The 27554-nt window shown below is 40.7% G+C and overlaps 1 protein-coding gene across 4 annotated transcripts in view; it reads left to right on the top strand.

Annotated features, from left to right (window-relative positions):
* DACH2 (dachshund family transcription factor 2) overlaps window positions 1-27554 on the top strand; it is a 403641-nt gene that overhangs the window by 189448 nt on the left and 186639 nt on the right. For all 4 annotated transcript variants that reach the window (XM_043974941.1, XM_043974942.1, XM_043974943.1 and 1 more), the window contains exon 2: window positions 18268-18383. In XM_043974941.1, coding sequence (XP_043830876.1) covers window positions 18268-18383 — 116 coding nt within the window. The remainder of the gene's footprint in view (window positions 1-18267; window positions 18384-27554) is intronic.

Here is a 27554-nt window from a genome sequence, read left to right on the forward strand (position 1 = left end):
ATGCTAGAGGGCAGAATGAGGGGCAATGAGCAGAAGTGGCAAAGGGGCCAATTTAGACGAGGTCAGTGGGAAAAAATCCAAGACAAAACCAACTTCTCACACTAAGTTCTGTCCCAAATTAGAGATTGTGAGTTTCCTCCCCCTGGACTCGTCCCGGAAGAGAGCCTGGACAACCACTTGTTGGCCATGTTGTAGATGGGATGCTTGCTCAGGTCTCCGTTGAACTAGACAGCCACTGAGGCCATGCCCAATTCTGAGATCCTGAGCTTCACTTTCTTATGAGCCTTAATTATACATGGATATTTGCGAGAATATGAAGACTGCCTTACAGGATGAATCGTAGTTGAGGAAACTGAATTATCAAGCAGTTAAGTGAGTGATCCATGGCAAGATGGGCCCAGACAGGTGGGATGTATACTTGGGTCCCTTTTCAATCACAGAGTTCTGGACTATTTTTTTCCCAAGAGTGCTCTGCTGCTGACAGTTTCCCCTGTTGAACGTGTACTTTGCCAAGTGACTAAGTGTGACATACATTGTCCTATTTTTTCATGATTGGTTTTTATTTTTATGAAAGTTCAGCATTTGTTTTTAGTAAGAACATAAAATATATGCATGTGGGGCGGCTAGGTGGCGCAGTAGATAAAGCCCCGACCCTGGATTCAGGAGGACTTGAGTTCAAATTCTGCCTCAGACACTTGACACTTACTAGCTGTGTGACCTTGGGCAAGTCACTTAACCCCCATGCCACCCCCCCCAAATGTATGCATGTATATTTATATATAAAATATGTATATGTGTATACACACACAAACACACACACACACACACACACACACACACACACACAAACTGTGAAAACAATTCCCAGGTTTTCTGTGCGGGTGATTTGTGGTATGTGAGAGCATTCTTGTGCTCACACTTCTAACTCTTACAAGCTTTTTGTTTCTGCTTTGTAAATGCTGATAATTCAGGCATTCTACATTGCTTTGCTGTAATGTATCCTCAGGGAGTGTTGGAAATTAGTAGCATTTGCAAGTGTTCTCATTACTGCAAGAATGTTTGTCAAGGAATCCTGTATGGTAATTACCAGTATGTGTGTGGGCAGTTGATTTCCTTTGGACTGGATTGTCCTCCTCCGATTACAGAAGTTAACCTTGCGTTTGGAGTAACAAACATTAACTGGGAGCAGAGGAATGTGCTCATTTTAGCCAGCTCTTCAATTGTCCCTTGTGAATGCCCTGGGTATAGAGGAGAGAAATTCTGGTAAGGTTAACAATACACTTCAGGGCAGCTAGGTGGCGCAGTGGATAAAGCACCGGCCCTGGATTCAGGAGGACCTGAGTTCAAATTTGGCCTCAGACACTTGACACTTACTAGCTGTGTGACCCTGGGCAAGTCACTTAACCCCCATTGCCCCACCGCCCCCCCCCCCAATACACTTCAGGTCTTGAGGAGTCAGTGCAGATCACATGCTCTAAAGACGAGTCATTCTCTTGGCACTAGTTTGAGAGTTTGGGACACAGAATGGAGTAGCCTCGAGCAGATTTCAAACTACGTGGATATGGAGGTAGGAGACCATGGATTGTCTTCATTCCCTCTTAGGGCTGGCCTTGGAGCTAGGAACAAGAAGTGGTAAATTCCGTCTTTGACAAACACTGGTTGGTTGGGTGATCCTTCTGGGCCTCAGTTTCCTTATCTCTAAAAGGAAGGTAGAGATGCTGGTATTTAGTGGAAAGGAATGGAATATTTGGTATCTAACGACTTGAGTTCAAATCTTGGATCTTTGTGATCTTGGGGAGACTCACTTAAGTAGGCCTCAGGTATAACATGAGCTCTCAAGGATGACCTCATGACCTCTAAGTTGCCCCCTCCAGCATCAAATCCAGCTCTTTCCATTATACTCCAAATATATTTTTCAATCTTTTTGATATCTCTATGTAACAAAGGTCCTCATATCTGTTTTGCATCAGGGCTGTAACAGAAGGAGTTTATCCTTACCTGCTTTGGATAATTTTAAAAGAATGATGAGAAGCAAAGTGCCAGTCTTGGAGTCAGGACCTGACTTGGACAAATCACTTAACCTCTTGTTGTTCTAGGTGACTCTCTACGAATGGAAATTACAGAGGAGCTTCCAGCCTCCTCTGGTAAAGACAATTTCCTTACCTCAGAGTTCTCTTTAAACCAATGAAATCACTGGTTTAATCCCCATCATCTTCCAGGAAAGATTAAGAGAGTTGCAAGCAAACTTGCCAGAATTAGAGGCCCGTTAGCATTATTTGGGTCAAAATCTGTCTCTGATTCTTGGTGTGGGACTCAAACTCTGACATTATGCTCAAAGAAACACCCTTCTTCCAAATTCCACACTCCTACTCATTCCTGTCAGGAATAAAAGAGTCAAATGCCATTCTGTTAAAAAATGAACATTTACGATATATTGTATTTTAAAATTAAAACACTAGTCACGTGTTTGCAGTTTCTCAGCCTCGCACCTGTCTTAGAGGTTCTGTGGTCCACACAAGCCAAGATCACGAGAGCATTCACAGTTGCCCTGTGCTCGTGGTTAATTACCAAAAGAGAAAAACCTGTATTCATAGAAGAAGAGACTCTAAGATTAGCCAGTTCAGATTGAATTTGTAGCAAAAGGCAAAAATGAGCGCATTTTTTAACTCTGGGGAACACATAGTCAAGAGATAAGTTCAGCTCATGGGGAAAATGCAGAAAATAGCTGTTGTGCATTCTTTTTTTTTTTTATGAGATATTTTATTTTTTCCGTTACATGTAAAGATAGTTCTCAACTTTTGTTTATACATGCTTTACAATTTCAGATTTTTCTCCCTCCCTCCCCTCCCTCCCCCCTCCCCTAGACAGCAGGTAATCTGATATAGGTTATATCTATATATCTATATACATATACATATAGATATAGATATAGATATATATATACACACACATATATATACACATAATAACATTAATCCTATTTCTGCATTAATCCTGTTACAAGAGAAAGAATCAGAGCAGTGATGCAAAACCTCAAAATAGAAAAAAAAAACAACAGCACCCAAAACAAAAGAAATAATACGGTTCAATCAGCATCTATACTCCACAGTTCTTTCTTTCTTTTTTTTTTCTTGGATTTGGAGATCCTCTTCTATCATGAGTTCCCCGGAACTCTTCTGTACCATTGCATTGGTGGCTGTTGTGCATTCTTGCTACCTGGATGTTTGCTCATCAGTGGTAGCAAGTTCTATTGGCTGGCTCTTGTCCTTTCAGCTTTCCAAAGAGGTGCTCCTGCCTCTCCTTGGACTGCTTAGGGGGATCTGGGACCCCACCACTGGTAGGTGTTCAAATCACCACTCAACACATTGCTTCCCTCCACCTTCTCCTGTCACTCCCAGTAAAGAGAGACAAAATTAAATACAAATTGCTATCTTTCTCCTCTCTGATTCACCTAATTCCTCTCTTCATCCATCCATTTTCTCATATTCAAGTGGAGCAGATTATTCTAAATGCTTTTCTAATACTTTTCCTTTTTGCTAGTCGCACATTTATAATTATCTTTTTAGGAAAGGATAAAAAAACTGGAAAATGATTATTCTTGGCAAGAGGTCTAAAGGTGACAAACTGAAGCATTGAATGTGTAAATGAGAACGTGTACTCGTGCACAGAGGGGTTCTGTCCCATGGCTAGGCAGGTGCCAGCATATAATGGAAGCTGGCCAAAGGAGTGCTGTGTTGTGGGGCTACCATTCATTGAAAGGCAGCTCAGAAAGGATACTGGCTGAAGATCCAAGGAACAGTTGAAGCTCAACAGTGATCCCCAGTTCCTGGAAGACAGGCCAGTGGGGAAACCACAGAATTTGGGAGAATACTGGCAAAAATCTCACTTTGCAAGTAGTATTTGCAGCCTAGGTGAAATAACAAATTGACATTGTAAATCAAGAGTGAACTTGGCCTACTTTGCACTCCCACTTTGCAGGATAAACTTGTGTGGGTCTTTTCTAATTCAGTGTACTTGAAGGTATATTAAGCCTTTTATCTAAACAGGAAGGTATGGGTGTGCTCTCGTGTGCGAGTGCATCTGCATTGTGTGTGCATTTATGTGTATGTGTGAGTGTGTGTTCATTATCTTGCTAACTTCTAAAGTGTAGGTCCCTTCTCAGTGCAGATTTCATTCACATTTCTGCAGTAGGTTTCTTCCATTCTGAGGTACTACTTGGGATCACTGTCACCTGCTGTTAGATATGATATTTACTGACTGGGCAGGGGAGAGTGAGGGTTGGGCAACTAGTTATCAGGATGAACATACCTAAGAAGTAAGGGAGATGGGGGCATCTAGGTGTCAAAGTGGATAAAGCACCAACCCTGGAGTCAGGAGTACCTGAGTTCAAATCCGGTCTCAGACACTTAACATTTACTAGCTGTGTGACCCTGGGCAAGTCACTTAACCCCCATTGTCCTGCAAAAAAAAGAAGGGAGATAAGTCCATTAGGTGTGGCTGCTGCCTGGTCGGCACCAGGGGACAGTGATTAACTCCAGAAGTCAGCACCATCATCCCTCCACTGTTAGGTGGTCGATGACCCTATCCGACCCCTCCATTGTCAGGTGGTAGTCACCCCATATTCCAGCTATAAAAGCTTTTGCCTGGGGGCAGCTAGGTGGCGCAGTGGATAGAGCACTGGCACTGTCAACTGAAAGGTTGTAGGCCCATAGATCTGGAACTGAAAGGGAACTCCAAGACCACTTAGTAAACTACTTCATTTTAGAAGCCCAGGGAAGTTACGTTGATTAGCCGAGGTTCAGCCAGTTACATAAAGAGTGGTATTTGAACCCACTTCTTTCTCTACTATCAGTTCTTTTTCATTGGACCACACTGTCTCCCATGCTTGAGTGCTCGAGGTTGGTCAGCCTAGGGATATTCAGCTTTTGGAAGCTCATATTCTAGAATTGTGCCAGCCCTTCAGTGGCCTATGGTTTTCAACTTGAGAAATAAGATATCTCCTTAAGAAGTGGAAGAGAACCACAAATTGAATATGTGAACTCCAACTCCTGTACCTCAGGTGTGCAAAGGAAGTATGCCAATCGAGGTAAGATTTCTGTGGGAAAAAGAAAACTAATGTTCGGATTTAGGGAAGCATTCCTGCAAACACATGCATATACACATCCATACACATATGTACACACATAAATACATACAAACAGATATATGTATATGATATTCCAAAAGTCTTAGTGCCACCTTAAGCTTAAGATGCTTACAAGGGCACTAAGATGTTTAGGACACACCGTATTTGTAGCTGAGGCTGTTGTGTAGACACTTAGTCAGGGTGGTGAAGTCAGAAGCACTGAATTTGAAACCAGTGGGCCTGAGTTCAAATTTTGGCTCTGCTTGTTTGACCTTGGGAAAGCCCCTTCCTTTTCTGGTCCTCTTTAGACTAGAGAGCCCCTGGAGTCCCTTCTATCTCTTAGTGTATGATCCCATGAGAAGTAGTGGCTGTCCAAGAACAGAAAATAAATTATTGGCAGAAAGTCTAAAGGAAGTGAATGCATACAATGTAAGCAATGGAGATACTATTTTCTAGTATAAGAATAATGGAAGACAGATGGACTAGGTACAGATGAAAATATACAAAGTGCATACTCCCACTTCCTATTTATATGTGCTGGTTCCTATGTTTCCTCATACAAGTTTTAAAGGGGAGAGATGACTGCAGCAAGACTGTCTTTTTTTCCTGTGCATTTCTGGTAAATATTTGTGTTTTCAGAATTCACAGAGCTAGCTGAGAGAAAAGAGATATAGTAATTGTCCTTAGGAAAGCCATTACTGTACATTTTGAATTATGGCAGAGTAGTCTTGTAACTTTGAGCCAAGTTGTTACCTTGTCTAGAGTCTAGAGTTGGACCTCTCCAGAGGTGGGTGTGTGTGTGTGTGTGTGTGTGTGTGTATGTATGTATGTATGTTTATGGCTCCTGTAGAACGTGAATTGGAAACAAACACACAGGTAAATGACCATAATTTGGCTCATGGTTTTCCTTGTTGGATATGCTATAGGTTTGTGGGGTTTTTTTGTTTTATTTTTAGTAAGACAATTGGGGTTAAGTGACTTGCCCAGGGTCACACAGCTAGTAAATGTTTCTTAAAGTAGTTTTTTGTTTTTTTTATTTTTTAGTGAGGCAATTGGGGTTAAGTGACTTGCCCAGGGTCACACAGCTAGTAAGTGTTTCTTAAAGTAGTTTTTTGTTTTTTTGTTTTTTAGTGAGGCAATTGGGGTTAAGTGACTTGCCCAGGGTCACACAGCTAGTTAAGTATTAAGTGTCTGAGGTCAGATTTGAACTCAGGTACTCCTGACTCCAGGGCCAGTGCTCTATCCACTGCGCCATCTAGCTGCCCCTTAAAGTAGTTTTTTATTGATAGCTTTTGTTTTTACATTGCCTGAATTTTTTCCTAGATCCCTTCCTCTCTCCCCTCCTAGAGAAATATTCTTTTTTTTAAATATTTTTTTTAAAGTGAGGCAATTGGGGTTAAGTGTCTGAGGCTTACCTTCTTTTGGGCTTTGTAAAACATTTTCTTCAGAACAGTTCTTTGTTTCCATTTTACAGATGAACACACTGAGACTCTGAGAAGCGAAGTGATTTACACACTTGTTCAGTGAGAGAGACAAGATTTTTAAACCCAGGCATGTTTCATCTCCAGGTCCAGCTCCAAAATGCTGTGACAATGACTTGAAAAGGATTTACCACCAGGGTAAATTGCTTTGAAAAGTCATGTTGAAGGTGGTGCTAGTTGTATGGTTTTTTTTTAAAGAGAGATTTGTATCCTGAACCAATAAATTAAACTCACGTACCATTTCTTTCAGTTGGTAGTAATGTGAGAAATGGAACTGAAAGGAGAAAACCATTAGTTTCAGGGGCCTTGATCCATTGGGTGCCTAAATTGGAAGAAGATGGCCATTTTCCACTTTTTCCCCAACATTGTCTCCCATATGTTGCCTTTGAAAAGTTAAGCAACTCCTAAAAGAGGTAACTTAGAGATGACAAAGTGGTGGGGAAAAGAGCCACAGGGACCACCCCCATTCTAGTGCTTTCTAAATAGCGGATCTGCAGACATGATGTTTGAGAGAAGAAATGGCACTTCTCTGATGAAGATATGTCTCTAGATAATTGGGTGGTTGCCTAGGCCCAGACAGCATGGGAGACCTCAGATGGTGATTTTTTTCCCAGGTCCTCACTTGGGGCAGAATTCAAGCACAGCCTTTGAGTACATGGCCCATAGCTAAACTATCAAGCTTCGCTGCCTCTTGGAAGACCTGGTGTCATAAGGAAAAGGACCTGGATTTATGAATTTGGAATAAATGATTTGTGTTGCCCTGTCTCTTGTCTTGAGATTGTCTTTTGATCTCCCAGGCTGTCACCTATTTATTTTTAAGATTTCTCTCCCTTTTCCTACTTGTCCTTGAAAGTGGAAGGGCAAGGTTGCAAAGAGGTTTATGAGAGCATCTGGCTGCCAGGAGGCATGAGCCTTGGCACCCTTCATGCAGTCTATGAAATCCCCATTCATGTTTAGGAAGGAGTGGTGGTGACTCAAACACAGAGACCAGCAGCCAAATTGATTGAAATTCAGATCTTCTGAATATAGCTGTCAGCTTTGGCTTGGTCAAAGTATTCATCATTCCTCAACTCACAGCTGGAGCTGCTGTTTCAAGGAAGGGGCAACAAGGGTGACTGTACTGTGGTATGGGTCAGAGGATATGGGAGGTGAGGGGGCAGATCAGAGATTTGTGGGAGAAAACATTTTTGTTGATTTGTCCTTGAGAAACTGAAAAGGAAAGGATTGTTAAGAAGAAAAATATATGAATAAAGTGAGGAGCTTTCCAAGTAGAAGTTAAGAAGTATAATTTTGGGGGGTAGGGGAGTGGCATTTTTTGGCATACTTGGGAAGGGAGCATGTGAAAACTGGACCAAATGGAAGACATTCCACCAATTTGGGGAGATGGCTATATAAGGTGGTTGGGATTTGGAAAAACAGAATAACGTTACTGACTGCAGGACCATCTCCTAGACAGTGAATCCTAGGGTTAATGGGACCTTTTCCATTCAGTTGTTAAGTCTGGGACTCTTCCACATCTTGGGCTTTCTCTCACAGGTATTGATTACTGCATCTTGGTGCTAGGTTAGGTGCCTAGAAAGGGAGCCACAAGGAGAATTGTTCATTTTTCAGATCACTCAGAGCATCCTTAAGAAGGTCATTATTCTAGTGTATCAAGCATAGTATTTACTCTAGAATAGAGTTTTAATGTTACTCAGAATGAACAGGTACTGAGACATGTTCTTTCTGTTTTGAAAAATGAGGAAACTGAGGCACAGTCTGATTGCATGATTTTCCCAAGGCTCCATAACTTAGTATATGGTAGAACTGGTACTAGCTTCCACGCCACTAGGAATTCAGTCAGGAGAATATTTTGATAATACAGGGCTAAAGTGATAAGGGCTTGAACTTCTATGGTAGAAGTGGGAAGGGCAAGTGAGGCTCACATGCCAGGCACTGGTGACTGATTAGCTATGAGGTTGGGGGAAATAGCAAAGTTAAATGAACTTTGGAACCTGGGAGGGGGTGGGGACCAGGTAAATGACAACGCTATTGACAGAAAATGCTAAGTCAGGAGAGGAAATTGACTTTGGAGGTAAGAAGATCTCATTTGTAGATGTTGATTTTGGGGTGATGGTGGAATAGCCAGTGAACAGGCAATCTTGCCACTTTACCTACATTTCGCCCTCAGGTTCCCCTCGATGGAGGACTTCTGGCAGAGGCTTCATGATTGCTTGTCAGGGATAATATAATGGGAATCAGATCCCCTTTTCACGTTGTTGGGTTGGACTAGATTGCAAGGAGATCCCTTCCAACTGTGACATTTGGTGATTCCTTTACTGGAGAAGATGGTTATAGATGGGGGGCCTTCTGGAGAGAGCCAAATTTCTATAAATGCAGGAAGAAGGAAAGAGTAAGAGAAGAGGACATGGAGAAAGTAAAGAGGAGGAGCAGAGAGAGTGTGTGATGTGGAGGTCTAGGTTGGAATGCTGTCTTTTACAGCTTGGGCAGTATGTCAGCCCCATCCCCAGCCCTTCCCTACATGTGTGCTTGCTCTCTCTCCCTGCCCCTATCTCAGTTTCTGCCTAATGAGGTGGCTTCTAAGAGCCCTGATAGCTCTCAGTTTGTGATACTATGACTACATGACCTCTCTGGTTCCTTCCTCCTCTGACATTCCATGATCTATGATTCCCTGGGCACTTGCATTCCCTGGGAATTCAAGCATATCTTTGTTTTTAACACGGTGTGTCTGACAGCTCCATGATACATCTATATGGGTAAAGAGAGTTATTTAGTTTAATAGACTCAGGGATTGTTTGGTTAACTGTGGCACACTGATTGCTGTGATGGTCATAGGAATTGAAGAAGAAGGGGCTGTAGTCACAACGAGAGTGGCTGACCCAGAGCTCTTGGCTAGCTGATGTAGCACTTACACTGAAGCCTTCATTAGGACTTAGTTATCCTCAGCCAAAAAAGGAAACCTGGCCAAAAGTGCTTCACTGGGCCTTGAACACATTAAATTGAATAGTCTGGTGAGTCACTGAAATGGAGTGATATTTTGTGTCAACCTTTAAAATGATCTCTTCCGTTAAGTTTTTCTCTTTATTAGGAAAATTACAGAGTTAGTAAGGAGCTAGAAAGAGTCTTAAACATGTTAGGTATAAACAATCCAATTTATTAACAACTCAACCTAGACAAGAGAGGCAATGTGATGTCCTAGATTGCTGGAGGGTGTATATTCTTGTTACCCCGGGCAAGTTCTTTTACCAGGAGATCTTATGTGCTAAAACAAGGGTGGGATGTACTGCAGAAGTAGGGGAACTTCCCATATTGAGAATTCTCCATGTCAGTGAATTAACATAAGAAATATAGAAATATAAACTTTACACATAAACCTCAAAGTAGTTCTGTGCAGTTGAGAAATAAGTATAGCTCTGAGCCATCCAAATCCATGTTGCAGTGTTACAGATAATTTTCTTAATTTGCCCAACATATAGTGTGTCCCCAAGAATATTTGTGCCATTTTAAAGTTTGAAATAATTTTTAACTGCCCAGTCTTTTGGGATGCTCTGTATATCTTTCATCCTTTAAAAAGGGTGCTAGTGTTGATGGTTTTACAGTGTATAGCTGTGTCTTTAAGATCTAGCAAAAGGGCTTGACTAATGGTCAGCTGGAGATAATTGCTTTTGCACTTGAGGATTGTTATGGCTTTGGGGGGGGGTGTGGAGGGAAGATTTGGCCCTGATATTTGCCTTTGAATTCCCATAGTACTAAGAACTGATATAGAGAGTCACAGCTGAACATAAGCATCATTTTTTTAAAGTTACCATAGTGACTAGGCCTCACTTATCAGTTTAAACAACTTCATATGTGATTAATGTTAATTGCCCATTTTGCATGGATGACTTTTCCCCTGTTGCTGAATTGACTGTTCTTCCTCCCTTTGATCTGATTAATAATACAGTCAGGTGTGATAGAATCCTGGTAGCATAGACTGGGAAGGGCTGGATGGTATCTCAGAGTTGGCCAGCACAGAGGGAAGATGGAAATAAGTTGTTGTGAGAGGTCTGAACTTATTTTTCTTGTTAATCTCAGAGGGTCAAGTAGAGTTTAACAACCATTGGCATCCTTGAATTGGTATAATAAATGCCAGACCTAAGAGGTTGTTATTATTAATCCATGATGCTATTAAAAGCCATGCCGTAATGGAAAGAAAGAAATATTATGGAAGTAAATGATAGTGGTGTAAGTCACAGCATGAGTTTTTGGGGTGTCTGAGTGGTGGGTTTTTTTTTTTTTGGTTTGCTTTTTTGATCTGGAGCTGTCAATTCATCATGGTAGGGTACTTATAGCATAAAAATTAATTGCCATATCTGATAATCTCTTCTCAACCCTCATTCTCCTTGACCTATATGCTGCTTTTGACACTATTGCTACTATTTCCTCTTGCATATTAGTGCTAGTTGACTGACTGACTGTCCTTCCTATTGGGTACTCTCTCCTCTCTGACTTTTCATGATAGATGATGCTTTCTTTTGTTTCTCTTGCTATCTGTGTAACTATTCCTTCTTAGTGTCCTTTGCTGGCTCATCATCCACTATATGCCCTCCAATTGTGGCTGTTCCCAAGGGTCTCTTTTCAGGCCTTTTTCTCTTATTCATCTATCTTCAGTAACTTCATCAACTTCCATGGTTTTAACTATCATCTGTATGCTGATGATTTCCAGTTGTGTGTGTGTGTGTGTGTGTGTGTGTGTGTGTGTGTGTGTGTGTGTCCCGGTCCATCCATCCATCCAGTCCAAGTCTCTCACCTGAGTATCAGTCCTGCATCACCAGTCAGCTATTGGATATTACAAATTGGATGTCCGTCAGACATCTTCAACTCAATGTCTAAAACTGAACTCATTATATCTTTCCTTCCCCCAAACTCTTTTCCAAACTTGCCTGTTTGTGTCAAAGACATCACTATTTCCCCAGTCTCCTAGGTCTGCTGCCCCAGCAATATCCTGGACTCCTTACTCTCCTCCATTCCCTACATCCATTGTGAGCTTCATCTCTCATATCTGACCCTTTCTCTCCAATCAAACAGCTACTACCATAGTTCTCATCTGCATCACCTTTTGTCTGGATTTTTGCAACAGCCTCTACATTGGTCTCCCTGTGTCCTGTCCAACTAGCCCATCCCACACAATGCTGCTGGACTGATTCTCCTTAAGCACAGATCTAATCATGTGACACTCACACTTAACCAATTTCAGCCACTCCCTTATTAACTCCAAGAGAAAATAGAAATTCTTCTATTTAGCTTTTAAAGTTGTATATACCTTTGTCCCAAATTCTCTTTCAAGGTAATTGGACTTCTTCCCCGCCCCCTTTGTGATCCAGCCTAATTTGCCTTCTCTCTGTTCCTCACATGTGACACTCTATCTGCTATTTCATTGCTTTTAAAATGGCTGTATCAGGGGCCTGGAATGCACTTCCTCCTTATTTCCACTTCACAGAATCTCTTTTCCTGTAATATTTGGCTCAGCTACCTTCTTTCCCCTGAAATCTTTCTGCCTAGTGCTCAACCTCCAAATCTAAGTTACATAATAGCTAACATAATAAAAACGATAATAGTAGTCGTAATAGTAGCTATTATTTATATATGCCTTAAAGGTTTACGAAGCAATTTACATTTTTTACTGTCTTTGATCTTCCCAATACCCCTGGGAGGTAGGTGTTATTATCCCCATTTTACATATGAGGAAATTGAGGCTAAGAGATGTTAAGTGATTTGCCTAGGGTCTAACAGCCAGTGAGTGCCTGGAGACCATGATGAAGTATTTTGTATTTTTCCTGATGCTGTATATATGTACTTGTTATCTCTCTCCTTATGAACAGCGTTTGTTTCCTTCTTTATACTTCTATTCCCAATACCTTACACAATACCTGGCTCTTTGTAGTCTTCTAGTAAATGCTTGTTAATTGGTAGATAAAAACTCATTCCACATATGGAGATAGACACCTTGTCTGTCTGTATCCCTGAGAGGTGGAGGGATTTGCTTATGATCACACACTGATATATGTGTGTGTGGCGGGGAATTGAGCACATTTTTTCCTGCATTCAAGGCTAGCTCTACAAGGCACACTACCTCTCAGTAGCAGTCTTATAAGTTGGTAAATCATACCTTCCAAGGTAATGCTAGTCCCATTTTCACTATTTCTCCAAGGAAAACTAAGAGGTACCATGTTCAGGGACTTCCCTAAGGGATTTCAAATTTCAGTGACCTACAAGAAAAATAAACCTAAGCCAGTGTTTGCCAGTTCAGGCCCCCATCCTTTGTGTGAGACCTACATTGAAAACAATCTGTTCCCTCCTTTCTAAAGTCTGAGAAAATTTTCCTTTTAAGTGTAATAAGACCCACTGCCTTTGAAGAAAATGGTGTTATATGTGATTCTTCAATAAATTAAATGTTGGCCATATGTTTTAGATTAAATGGCTGGAAGGCTTGGGAAATCGATCATTGATTTATTTACTGGCTATCTTTTTTGAAACAAATTCTTCACCCACCTGATTCATAGGTGGTCAAGGACACAATAAAAAGCATAGACATGAAATTTCCAAATCTTAACCATCAGTGTGGTATCCCTCATCTGTCACTAAGTGGAATAGGTATATCAGACTGTTTCATTGCTCATTGACATTAGAAGACACTGTTATTTAATGACTGTCAACTCAATGGAGTTTATGGGTTACTGAGATAATGCATTGGTGGTAATCCACTTCCATTGCAGAAATATGAAGGGACTGCTGAAATATATTTTGACTTGGTTTATTCTTTAGTCCCAGGAGGTGGTGTTACTATTTCAATACTTCTAAAGCACACTGAATGAAAGTAAACCATCCGGGTAGATAATATTAATGGTGGCCTGGACCCCAGAGGAAATCAAGACCCTCTGCTACAGAATCCCTCCATTTGTCTTCAGAATGTGCTATCTGTTGTTAATTCTGCAAAAAGTGAAGCAAAGATCCGTCTTAACCATTTAATGCCAGGTTCAGTATTATTAGTATGGTGCTCTTTGCCTTGGGCCTTCGATAACTTTCTTTTTTCATGCTTGCACTGCCATTTGGGCAGATAACTTTAAAAAGAAAAAAAAAGACATCTCTTCATTTTTACAGAGCACAAATGACCTTGTAATTAAACTGAAAATTTAACAAATAATTGCCAACAAGCAATTATCATTCAATTAAAGAGTAATTACATGGTTATTTGTGCCCTGTAAAAGAAAGCATTACTGAAATCAGTAACTCAATCAATATTTTAGCAGAAACAGGATGCTGCAGTGATGGCCCTTTCAACCTATGCTGATTAAATTGTCACCCAAATAACAGTTTACTCTTTAAATCACTACATGTTTATTTGTCTTGATTAATATGCAAATTTTGGTCTGCTTCTAGTAAACCTCTTTCAGATAAGATACTGGGACCGGATCTTTGACAACTTTCTACAGATTCTTCCTTGAGCATTTCTGGTATGTCCTCTGCAAGAGGAAGTACAGTAACTCACCTGGCATCTAGAGAGTTTTGACTCAGCGCACTGTTTCAGAGAGTTTCCTTAGGAGTAGAAACGAACACATTGGCATTTTTGCTTTAGTGGCTGACTTTGATGTTAGGTTCTTGCAGGCTGCTCCAGGACAATGAAGTAAGGCCCCACCTGGCTGGAAGGGCATTGAGTATATGTCCACTGGTGTACTGGATATCAGTATTTTTGCCAGGCCCAGAGAGGCATACATATATACACATATATGAATCACCAGGTGGGCTACATGGTGTTCCTGATTTTTTGGGCCACAGCAACTCTTGAAGACCATCAATGAAGTCATAGGTGGTGATCTGTGTTGGTGGAAGGGGCATTAAAGTCTTTTTCTCATTTCTTCCAATTGTCCTGATGTTCCCCTTAGGTGTAAGCCTCTGTTCCAAGGGTCAGCACTCTATATGTCTTTCCTTGGTGTCTGGTTTGTCCTCTGGTCACCGTTAGGGAGGCCAATCTTCTGACCTTTTAATGATCACAGAGCTTTCTTCTGGTTAAGGGGAGGGATCAAGGACTTGGTCCTTTAATCATGTGTTCAGAGAGAACAATATACTCTTTTAAAAAATTTATTATTTTTTTTTATTTTGGGGGGGTGGGGCAATGGGGGTTAAGTGACTTGCCCAGGGTCACACAGCTAGTAAGTGTCAAGTGTCTGAGGCCACATTTGAACTCAGGTCCTCCTGAATCCAGGGCCCATGCTTTATCCACTGCGCCACCTAGCTGCCCCTGAGAACAATATACTCTTAAGGGTTGCCTTAAGGTTTTGATAACAGAAAGTTTAATTTGACCATGCATATTATATACAGATATGCAACAGACTAATGTAGCATTTCCTCTGGAGCCATTTCCTTCTTGTATAGGCAGGCTGGGTTCCTGGTTGACTGCTGAATAATTCTTCCCTCGTGGTCTTAGGGATAGCTCTGAGGGCCTGGGCTTTCTAGTAATAGAGCTTAATGAGCCACCACTGGAGTGCTTCCTATGGATGATCAGTAAGTAGTTTTTTGGAGAGTGTATTTACTTAGGTGGTATCAGAAAAACAGTTGGCACAAAATATTCCCTTTAACCTGAACCAAAGGTTCCTAGGGAAATTGGGCTCAAACTTCAAGTACAAATGTTCAGAGGGATTGCTAAGTGTTGGCACCAGGCCTTTTCTCTCTTTTAGGAGGTTTCATGAAGTTTCCTGTACATGTAGTTATGTAGTTCTCTGCTGGGCTGGGAGTGTCCATGCCTTTGAAGAGTCCATAGGGCATGCTCTCCATCATCCTGAAGCTGATTCAGGGAAGGGAGAGGAAAAACTTGCTCCCATACCATACTGAAATCTTCTACTGTGGGCTGAATGTGCTTGTCCTAGCTTATTAATCAACTGAACGGTATTTTATGCACAGGTCCAAGCCAAACACATTGCTTTCTTTTATACCTAGATCCCAGGTTGACACATTTAAAACTTCGAGTCTCTTTATTAGTTATTTGGAGGAAGAAGAACTATTTATGAATTACAGTTTATCAACTCATGCTGTGACCCAGATATGGTAGTAGAAACCCTAAATAGCCTTTGGGAGCAGAAAGTGCAGTCCCCACATGGAAGCTTCTGTGGTCTGCTTGACACTTCTTAGGCTCTGCAGTCTATTGGGATAGCAGTGCTTCCCAACTTCGGTGTGTGTCTATCATTTTGGATTCTTAAAATATAACTTCATGTGGAAGTAAAGGGAACATCTAGCAGAGTAGTTCATGGAAGCAGCACCATGGGACAGGCATTGTTTTGATGGAGACACAGGCCATAGAGTTTGTATTGTAGAAACAGTGAAGCCCAAAAGAAGGTCGACCTAAAAAACCACTTAGAAAAATTTGTCAGGAAAATGGACCTGCCAAGGCTAGGTCACTAGGTGCACTTCAGGAAGATGGCAGCAGAATAGTAGAAGGTGATTCTGTAGGGAAGTAGAACCCACGGATATACCAGCAGATTGCATTTGAGCCTCTTCCCTTATGAGAGTCAAAAGAGCTCGTCATGCAGGGAAAGTACAACCGGGGAACAGCCCAGAAACAAGAAAGGTAAATTACTGTCCATTCATTCATCAACTAGTTACTAATGCCTACTTTAGAGGCACATAGGTGGTACAGTGGATAGAGCATTGGGTCTGGAGTCAGGAAGCATTGAGTTCAGATCCAATCTTAGACACCTCTTTGCTCTGTGACCCTGAGCAAGACTTTTTTTTTGCTGCGGGGCAATGGGAGTTAAGTGACTTGCCCCCAGGGTCACACAACTAATAAGTGTCAAGTGTCTGAGACCTGATCTGAACTCAGGTACTCCTGAATCCAGGGCTGGCACTTTATCCACTTCACCACCTAGCCACCCCCGCAAGACTCTTAACTACTGTTTTACTCAGTTTCCTTAACTGTAAAATGGGGATAATGAGAGCACCTGCCTCTCAGGGTTGTTTTGAGGCTCAGATGAAATATTTGTAAAACACTTAATGCAGTGCCTGGCACATAGTAGGCACAATATAAATGTTTATTCATCCTTCTCTACTATGTGCTAAGCACTGTGCAAAGTGGTAATGATATGAAGGTAAAAATAAAAATCTCTCTCCTCAAGGAAGCTTATGAATATTGGGAAGCTATGCATGCATGTATGAATGCATGTATGCATGTGTAAGCACACACATATATATATCTATATAAAATTATATTAAAATTACATACAAAATTAAGTACAAAATATATCCAGAGTTGATTTAGGGAATTTACAAAGGAAGGTTAAGCTTCCTCTTAAGCTCAGAATCAAATATACAAGGAAGGGAGGGAAGCTGGTGGATAAAATTGTAGTCATAAATAGAAAAAAAAGCCTACACCTGAATATTCTGTGTTGGATTGATACACAATATTGATGTACAATGAAAGAAAATAACACTAGAATAGCATATGAAAAATGAACTGGGTAATGGTACCTCTGTGTAAGGCTGCTGGAAGTTGTCTTCATTGAAAAGCAGAGTTTGTCTTACATTGATGGAGAGCTTTGTGGCTGCAAAGTTGATCGAGTGAGCTTTAACTTAAATTTCTTTGTGAACCAGAAGTCATTTTTGGAAATGTTCTCCATCTGAACCTCATACATTTTTTGCAGCGGGTTATTTAATATACTATTGCACAGTATTTTGTCACAGGCCCTATTATTCAGCTTTGCAAAATGCCTTCCTCCCCAAAAGCAACAGCAATATCTTTGCAAACATTAGAAAGTCATATTTTCTCTCTATTCCATGGCGTCAAAACAACTGGATTCTAATGTTATATGACTTATAAATCTCCTCATTGTGGTGACAGCTCTCAAATGACATGTCAGGTATGCCAGCTGCATTAGAACAGTGGATGGATGCAGCAGATACAGAACCTTTTACTTAGCTACATTAGGGATTAAAATTTGTGCCTGCAGTTCATAAGCTGTTTAGAGTAGGATGAAGAATGTCTCAATTTGATGGGTTCAGTTAACCCTTAGACAGCAGTCAAGCACACCAATCATGCTGTGAGCCAAGGGAACTATGATTCAAAAAACCCATGAGCTATGTTGCTGCTGCTCCTCCAAGAGAGGGCCCTGCTCTTCAGTCTGGTTGCTAAGGTGCTAGTAGGAATAAAAAATTCAGAGGCAGGCTGTTGTTCACCATTAGCTTTCAGTATTGTGGTAAATTGCGCTCAGCCTCTGTCTGTTGGACAAATGCAGTTTCCTACCATTGATTTGGGACGATGAGGAAACATGTAAAGTATCATGTGGATTCCATGTTCTGAAATCTTTCACATCTTTCTGATTGGCATTAATTCAGAGGTCCCCAGGTAGCCTTCTAGGGCTGCTAACTTTGAGTTTATAGAAAGAGTTATTCCCCAGTTTTGCAAGATGCTTACCTGCTACCGTAATCTGCCTTAGAAATTGTCAGTGCTTGCTGTAATGATGAGAGTCTTTCTTCTGAGAAGGGGTTCTTTAATAATGGCTGAATATGGTATTTTTATAGAAAATCCCATCAGGGTCAGCAATTAAGCATGATTTCGAAGGCTAACAGAGTGGATGAAGGCATTTCTAAAAGAGAGATTGTATTCTGAACTGCCTTCTTATTGTATTTTCACAGTTCAAGACCTGGAAGACCCCCCAAACGTTCCCTGGGAGTGGCCATACAAGAAAATGCACGCCTTCTGCCCCATGGTGTTCCAGGCCTCATATCTCCTGGACTTATCTCATCAACAGGTAAGAAAATTCATCTGATGATCAGCCGTGATTCTTCCTCCTGCACAGCAGTTGAAATAAACTAATATTGATCTAAATGCCTTGTCCTTCAGGGCTTTCCAAGCTTTACTAGAGGTTACATTATTGAATTTTTTGAGTATTCATGAAAACTGTTGTGTGTTGCTGCAGTGACTCAAATCTAATGAATCAGTAATTCAGTTCTTTATTAATTGTCATTTCCTTATAGGAAATCCCATTAAATACTTTGGTGGGGGCTGAGTTGGGGAAGGGGGTGGTGGTGAAGGGAATACTGAAGGGAGAAACACTGGCCATATGGAGCATTGTCTTAAAATCTCCTGTGGTATGCAGCTCCACATTTCAGCTGTGTGTTTAAGTAATTGTCCTTTTGTTTCCATGGAGTGCAGAAATGTATATGTGGGTCACGAAAGCTATGAGTGTTTGTTTGCAATGCCTAATCATATCAATCCTAGCTAGAAGAATGCTCGTGAATGAGGAAAGGTAAGGAAAAAATGCATGTGGTCATAGTACATGGTGATTCATTCAGTGTTTCTTATACTGTCAAGAAAGGGGACAGTAGTATGAATGGGGGAGGGGGATACTCCAGCAGATAATACCTGCCATCCTGCCTTCATGACAAAATAACTCAGCATTTTGCTCTACTACCTTTATTTAAAAAAATTTTTTTTGCTCTACTACCTTTAAAACAAAATAACTCATAAAGGGACCTCCAAGGCCACCTAATACAGCCCATTCTAACAAGAATGACCTTTATGGGGGCAGTTAGGTGGCACAGTGGATAGAGCACCGGCCCTGGAGTCAGGAGTACCTGAGTTCAAATCCGGCCTCAGACACTTGACACTTACTAGCTGTGTGACCCTGGGCAAGTCACTTAACCCCCATTGCCTCACTAAAAAAAAAAAAAAAAAAGAATGACCTTTATGACATCTCCAGTAAAGGATCATCCAACCTCCCCAGTAATTGCCTTAATCCAGTGAAACCTCATTTAATTCTTACTCTGCTAGTTCAGAATTTGTTTTCATCACACGAGGGCTAACTGGCTTTTGCAGTCATTACTTGTTCAGTACTTCATGTCTTTGTAATAATTGTTGGTGTGCACAAAAATTGTTGGTACCTGAGAGCTTCGGTGGTGATCATCCTTCTTGGGCTGAACTCTGACCTTATTCAGCCAATAGATGTCCAGTTCCTCTATCACCAGACTTAGTGGAAAAGCTTCTGAACTTGATTGGCTTCACCGGAGCCAGTGTAGAAACCCAAGGTTACTGTCATGTCAGGATTAGGATTTTACTGAAATCTAATGTGCCACCTAAATAATAAATAAATAAATAATAATAAATAAATAAATGGGCAGGTGCCACCAAACTAAAAGTATATCTAAGAAGGCTGAGTGTTTAAACTACTTGGGTGTTTCAAAAGTCACTGCAATATACAAGTTATAAATAATGATCATTTATTCATTAAAGCAGGCCCCATGGGAACTCTGCTGTGAAACATCTGTAGCTCTTCAGCCTTTTCATAGAAAGTAATAGAACACCATTTACATATACATATATGTATTAATTCTGATTTTTCATGAATTCATTTCAGAAAGGTGTATCACAGAAGGGTAAAGAAAAAATGCATATGGTCATAATACATAATGATTTATTCAGTGTTCCTTATACTGTCAAGCAAAGAGACATATGTGTAGTTTGACCAGAGAGAAATTTCAGGTGAAGCCCTAAAGGGAGATAACATGTACTTTAGATCCAAATTCTTTTAATTTCTCTTAATTCATGTAATTTCTCTTAAAAAGTGTCAGGGCTTTTAAAAAAATGCTGTTGTTTTTTTGTGAACAGCATCTGGCTAGCAATGAGTAGTTAAAAGTTCCTTATTTGATACCCTTCACCAGTGGGTCACTAGATAACTCAGCACATCTTCCTTAACTACCTGTGACCTCTTGAATGCCTAGTAAGAGTCAATTGGTAGAGCACTGTCCAGGTTTTCCCCAAATTGCTAATGGTTTTCAATTTGCTGTGGGAATGCTTTTTACATTTTAATTTCAACTTTCTCGAACCAAGGAAAAAATCTAAAAATATCATTGTAATAACAGGAACTCCTTTGATTATAGTAGATATATCTTAGCCATTTCAAGCCATGTGCTGCTGATCTTGTCCAAGGGTCCCCTCCCTTGGTACCTGTTCCCATGTATGTTATCGTTTCATCTAAATTCCTGACTCCCACTCCTTTGCTGTCAGCCCATTTCTGCTCAATGTGTTCCATCATAACATGGTTTGCTTATACATGGGCTATTCATTTCCAGCTTTCTGGATCAACCCAGATTCAGATTGGAGGAACTGTGACCTCAGAAAAGAAATACATTTGATTGCCTTCAAAATTGTGCAAGAATAATGCTTTGGGTGTCATCAGCCTGCAGGATCACATATGGATTCAAATGGCTAGACTGGACCTTAAAAGAGAGACTCTCATGTGTAGACAACAAGATTTCCTTGAAATAATCTGACTAATGGATTTTTAAGGACAAATACATTTATAGAAGATTATCAGCTATCATAAAATATTTTGCAGGCCTTAAAATGCTTGATGAGTATGAGCTCCAACTACTATTCTTATTAGCCATAAAATAAGTTTTGTGCTCCTTTTTTTGTACATTTCCTCAGTGATTGAATAGCAGGGAAAGATAGTGGGAGAAGAACCAGTTGATGACCATTGACATTCCAAGATATGATTATAGTTTTCCTTTCCTGCAAGGATAAAGCCATTCTTCAGGATAGCTGCCATCTTTCTCTCCTGTGGGGATTGTTAACAGTTATAAATTGTTCCTTGTGACAATTCTTGAGTGAATTACTTTGATATATATGGCTAATAAATTAATATGATTAAGTTAATGAGAATCTGTCCAAGTGTTGCCAAACTCTACTAGTCCGGCTGTAATGCCACTCCACATTTGCAGCACTAGCTTCCCCCCATGGTGAGAGGATCGCTGCTGCCTACGCACTGTCACAGTGATAAATGACACATCCCATGATGCCCTGCGTTCCATCTGGTCGGGCCCCAAACCAGCCCAGAATGAAAGCTCTTTTATACAAATCACATACACAGAAGCCAAATCTATTGGGTTATTGGAAGACAGATTTTTACTTTTCCCACCTCCATCCCCCATCTTCTCTGTTCCACCCTCCCTTCCCTTGCACCAAACAGTAAATGAAATTTCACAATTCCCGCAGAAACTTCTGGTTTACTCCTGTAATGAATGCCACGAATGGCTACTTAACCTTCCCTAGGGAGAAGAAGCACATTTAAATAGCACCATCGAGCTTTTCTGTGTACAGTGTGCCTGATAGAGGATAAGCTGGCCTGTCACCATTTTATTTTATTGTGATACAGTGAAATAACCCATTAAGCTAAAGCATGTAGTTACGCTAATCCCCCAAAATTCTATATACTTATTAAACAAAATGCGCTGGAAGTAGGAATTGTCAAGGGAACCCTCCAGAACAAAGTGCTTTTCTTACTATTTTCTATTAAAGGTGTAAGGGATATTAACAATCTCAGACTTCCATTGGTACCCCACTGGAAGAATTGGAAGAACATTGGGAGAATCAGAAAAAGCAGCATCATGCAGCTGTTCATCTCCCCCTCCCTCCTTTCTTCCAAAGATCTACAGACATCTGCAGGGACAATGGAGAGGTTCTACGACAAGACACTAGATCTGCCAATATTGGCTCCCAAGTGCTTGGCGAATTTAGGGAAAGGATTAGGTAATAATTATTGGGGAAATGTGTCTTATAGGATCTGTGTGTTTATTGGAGGGAAGCAAGCAATTAAGTGTTACTAGGCATATTGTTAGGTGGCTTAAAATATATTTAAGATGGACGCCTTTGAGACAGTGACTTTAGGATGGTATAACACTGGCTTTAGAGCAGGAAGGGAGATGTAGAACCTTTGTGGCTAGAGCACCTTTTTCATCTGCAGTAAGGCAACTAATGTGGAGACATCTCTCTTCTTGTACTATAGTGGTCTTCGTGATGCTCCTTTCAGAAGTGAGATAAGGGCTCTTCCAAGCTGGCAAGGATGTGCCAGCCCAGATTCTGAGCCAGGTATCATCCCAGGAATGAATAAGGAGATGAAATTCAGGGAGGATTTGATTTATTTTCCCCAAGATGGTAATAGTTTGGTGATGATGCACCCTCTGTTCTCCAACAGGGTGTCCTTATGATTGAGGGCATACATTTGTAGAATGGCCAGAGGTGGTATTTTGTTTGTCATGCTTATAGAACCTCTCATCAACAGACAAGCCAAATGAGATGCAATTCCAGAGAGAATCCATTGCTCTTTGAAGAGTCCATAGGGAGTCGCTTGAGCTCTGATCCTGAGGAACACCAATGTTTTGGGGACAAGTCAGATTCACAATTTTAAACATAGATTGCAGACTCCTTGAAGAAAGGAGTCTCCCTCTGCCCTGGCCCCAGCTTTATATTCCAGCACCATATTTGTTGTTTTGCACATTTTTGATTTCTACCAGACTTGTGCTATTATCATTCTAGGGAACTCTTAAGTGAAGGATTTGCTCTCTAATGTAGGTCAGGCACCATCGAGCTTCAGACAGTTGTCTGGGGTTGCTGTCAAGTGACTAGCCAAGAGTCATAGATGAAAGATTTGAACCCAAGTCTTCCTGAGTCAGAGGGTGGGGCTCTTTCCACAGTATACCACACTGCCTCTGTGCCTACTAGACATTAATAGTGCTTGTGATATTCAGCAGTATATTCTGGCCATAGTACTAGGAGATCTCATTTTCCACATTTATGAAACAGGAATGATAATCTCAGCTACCTCAGAAGCTGCTTATTGTGAGGCTCAAATTAGAACCTGTATGTAAAGCAGTTTGTATAAACCTTTGAATGTGGTGAAGATGACAAAGTCTCATCATGTAAATCCGGGAGACACATAAAGAGCCATCTAAGTAGTAGCCTCTAAAGTGAGTTCTCAGCCACAAAAAACTTGTGGACTAGCAGGAAGTGTTCCTTGAAGTTGCTTTGATGTTGGAGAATAGGCAAAAATTTAAAAGCAGTTCATTGGTTAGGCTCAGTTCTTACCTTTCTAAGAAATACTGCCTGGACTTCCAGTTGAGTGGTTCTTTTGGGTCCTCGTGACTCTGCAGGAGACCTGATTGATTTAGATCCTATTAGAAAAGTCAGGGGGCAGCTAGGTGGCGCAGTGGATAAAACACTGACCTTGGATTCAGGAGGACCTGAGTTCAAATCCAGCATCAGACACTTGACACTAGCTGTATGACCCTGGGCAAGTCACTTAACTCTCATTGCCCCACCCAAACAAACAAACAAACAAAGGAACAAACAAAACCAAAACAAGAAAAGTCAAAAGAACACTTTGACACCATCCTCCATGTCTCTTTGGTGTTGGCAAATCTGTTGTTTTTATTGCATGCTGGTGGGATAATGTTTATGTTATGGCTTATATGCAGACACCTGTAAACTCATTGATAAGTTTGTCAAGTAGGCAGTGTCCACTCCTAGCTCACAAAATCAGAGAAAGATTCTGGTCCACCCTTTCCACATTTCAAAAACAAGCACTTTCCAAGGCAATTGGTTGTTTAACAATTCAGTTAAATACATATTTATTGCATTTTTAAGGTGTTGGGGATAAAAAGATAAAATGATATGCCCCCTGCCCTTAAGGAACCCCTATTTTTCTATAGGAATCAAACATGGATATAGATAAGGAGCTAGAAATGATGTACCAAATAAGATGAAATAATTTTAAGTGAGAGAGAGCATTTACTACTTAATGGGTGGATAAGTGGAGAATCAGGAAAACCCTGATGTATAAGGTGGCACCCAAACATGGGTATGAAGGAAGGTAGGAATTTTGTGAGGTAGAGATGAGGAAGGGAATGCATGGTGAGGGCAGGAGTGGGGATCGACTGTATGATACTATGCTTTATGTGCACTAATGTTGATATTGTTTCTAGAAAAGGTCTAAAGGACTGTGTTCATAAAGCTACAGCAAAAATCTTAATCTTCATAAAAACCAAACAACAAATCTCTCTGTGTGTATCTCTGATCTTCATGATTTCTCTACTCCCCAAGAGCATTTATCCATATGACCTCAATACTTATTCTTTGTATGGGCCAGTGCTAATGATGGAGATTATAGTCCCTGCCTTCAGTGAATTTTCAGTCTGGTGGTAGGACATGACTGGGATGAGGCATATGTACAAATAACTTTGAGTTATGGTAAGAACATAGGAGTCATATGTGCCGTTATTAAAATTATAGATGATACTGGGATGGGCAAGATAGATAATCTATTGAGTAGCAAAATTGATTTCATGTAACATTGCAAAATGCTGGAAGGCACCTTCTTCCTGAGTGGAGGGGATGAGGAGGGATTACATTACAGGTATGGAGAAAGACATTTGAATAAGCATGGAGGCAGGATATGGTGTGTCAATTTTTTAGAAACTCAGTACAATTTGACTGGAGCTTGTAAAGAGGGAGGGGTTGTGGAAAAAAAAGACTAGGAAATGTCAGTGAGAGCCAGATTGCAGGGGGCCTTAAATAGCAAGCCAAAAAGCTTCCATTTGTCTGATGGGCAATGGGGAGCCATTAGGGACTTTGGAGCTAAAAGAAGACAAGGTCAGACTTGTCCCTTAGGAAGATTATTTTGGCAGCTTTGTGGAGGATGTATTTGAGAGGGATGATTTAGAATAAGGTAGAACAAGCTAGTAGAATAGTTAAATCATGAGTTGATGAAGGTATAGATGAGTGAAGGAAGAGAAGGGGCAGATGCAAGAGTTGTAGAGAGAGAATTGCCCAATCTTGGCAATGATTGGGTAGTATGAAAAGGCTAAAGGAAAAGAACTACTCAGAGGTCATGTTGAGGTTCCAAACCTGTATGACTGGGAGGATGATGGTGCCCTCAACAGAGATATGGAAATTTGGGGAAGAGGGTGGGTTTTGTGGGAGAAAGTAATGTCTTCTGTTTTGGGATATAGTGAATTTGAGATGTGTATGGGGAATCTAAGAGATATCCAGCAGGTATTTGATGATGTGACACTGGAGTTCAGAAGGGACCCTAAGACTAAATACCTAGATTTGTATAGACATGACCATTAAAACTGTGGGAAAGGATATAGGGTTCCAAGGAAAAGAGGCCACAGCTGTAATCCAAAGGGAAGACATGCCTGGTGACCCTTGTTGAACAAATTACCATTTCTCACCCCAGCTTTCAAACCATATTTGTATACATGGGAAATCATACTATCAGCCACGTTTATATGCATGGGGAGGCATCCAATCAGATATGAAGAATGACAGTATGTGTCTTGATCTATTCACCTGACATTCAATAGAATTACATTTTATGGTGAATAGCAAGATCACAGCTACTGTTGTGGAAGATAAATTGCTAGACCAATAGTAGGACTTCAGTAGGAGTGTGGCCAGAGTTCTTTTCCTTGTGTGGAGTCCAGTTCAGTCACTTGCTCCCCAAATTCCTAACTCCATATGGGATCAATATTTGTTCCGTGTGATAATTCTTAGGGTTATGATTGCTTTAATATGATGTTATCCAGATAGGCTGTGAAAAACATGTGGGTCTTCCCTATAGAGAAATACAATATATTAACAGAAACTACTGGTTGGGGAAGTAAGAGTTGATATGTTGATGAATATTGCTGGCATCGAGGAAAATTAGGATGAAACAAAGTTTAGATCCAAAACCAAATATCACCTGCAAGTCCAGGTACTGAAATCATCAAGACCAAATATTTACCCCATAAGATGCTGTATATCCCTTCTCCCTTCTCCTCCCCCCCCAAAGTGGCTACTAATATTTTGGTGGCTATATTTGGTTAAACTTGCATATTAGATCTGCTTTAGGTTTGCAAATGGCTTTGAATAGAAAGAGGAAAGCAGGTTGAATTACTTTGGGGGAAGTTGTCTAATTCTTTAAGTGACCCCACATGTCTCATTCTTCTGGTGGTGATGTGTATCTGTGAGCCACTGAACACTGGAGTTTCCAAAGTACTGAAGTTAGATCTCATGCAAAGGACAGTGGAAAAGCACATAGTGTGTGTAAGCAGGTTTTTGTCACACCGCAAATTAATTATGAAGAGAAAGAAGCCTAAGGGATGGCATAAGAGACATGTCTAATTGGAAAAGAAGATGGTTTGGCTACATGAAGACAGGGCTGGGTATCCGATGGACAAAATGCCAGGAAAGCTCAAGGAAGGGCCTTAGTATACTGGGAAGATTCCCTGGTGAAATTATGGGAAGATGTGGCCAAGCACACAGCCTGGATCTACAACTGGAGGCAATATCCACATTGACAAAATTGCAGATACTGTGGAATATTGGAAGTTTCTTTCCTTACCCTAAATGCTATGTTACAATCAAGACATTGTTACTCATTCTCTTACCTACAATAAGAAATGATAGTATTATATTGCATTGTGCAATTTACAAAAAGCTTTACACATTATTATAGCAAGACAGAAAAGAAAAAAATTGACTGCAGATTCATAATTTGGTAGTGCCATGTGTATGTGAGAAATATATAGAAATACTTCAGTATTTTAATCAATTCATGATCCTGTGCAGATTACAACCCCTCCGTGTTGTGTCTTCTTGTCTTATTATTCTCCATTTCCTGATATGACCCCTCCATAGAGATTCTGGCCCATTATACTAGAGTCCTTCCTATAAGTTTAGGATATTTTGTGGATATTAATAAAATGTTTCTGTTACTCTTTGCTCTTGCCGCACGACTGTCTCACTTTCTTTTCTTTCACTATAAAATGGTGCGCTGGAAAAGATATTTATGCTGGAATCCTGGGCCTTGGATTCAGATCCTTCCTTTGCCTTTGACAGTTAACATATGTGTGACTTTGGACTAGTCACTGAACTTCCTTGATTCTTAATATCCATTACTGTAAAATGAGGGAGTTGGACCAGCTAACTTCTAGAGTCTTTTCAAGCTCTGGAGTTCTGATCTTATGACCCTGTGAAGTTGCAATATTTTGTGGCCTGCTTACATCTACCATGTTGCCTGTTTCCATTATCCTTTGGTTCACATGTAGTCTGATTCATCTAAGATGCTGGGAGGTCATTGATTTGCAGCTAGAAGATG

This window comes from Dromiciops gliroides, chromosome X (genome assembly GCF_019393635.1).
Source record: "Dromiciops gliroides isolate mDroGli1 chromosome X, mDroGli1.pri, whole genome shotgun sequence".
Classification (NCBI taxonomy): Eukaryota; Metazoa; Chordata; class Mammalia; order Microbiotheria; family Microbiotheriidae; genus Dromiciops; species Dromiciops gliroides.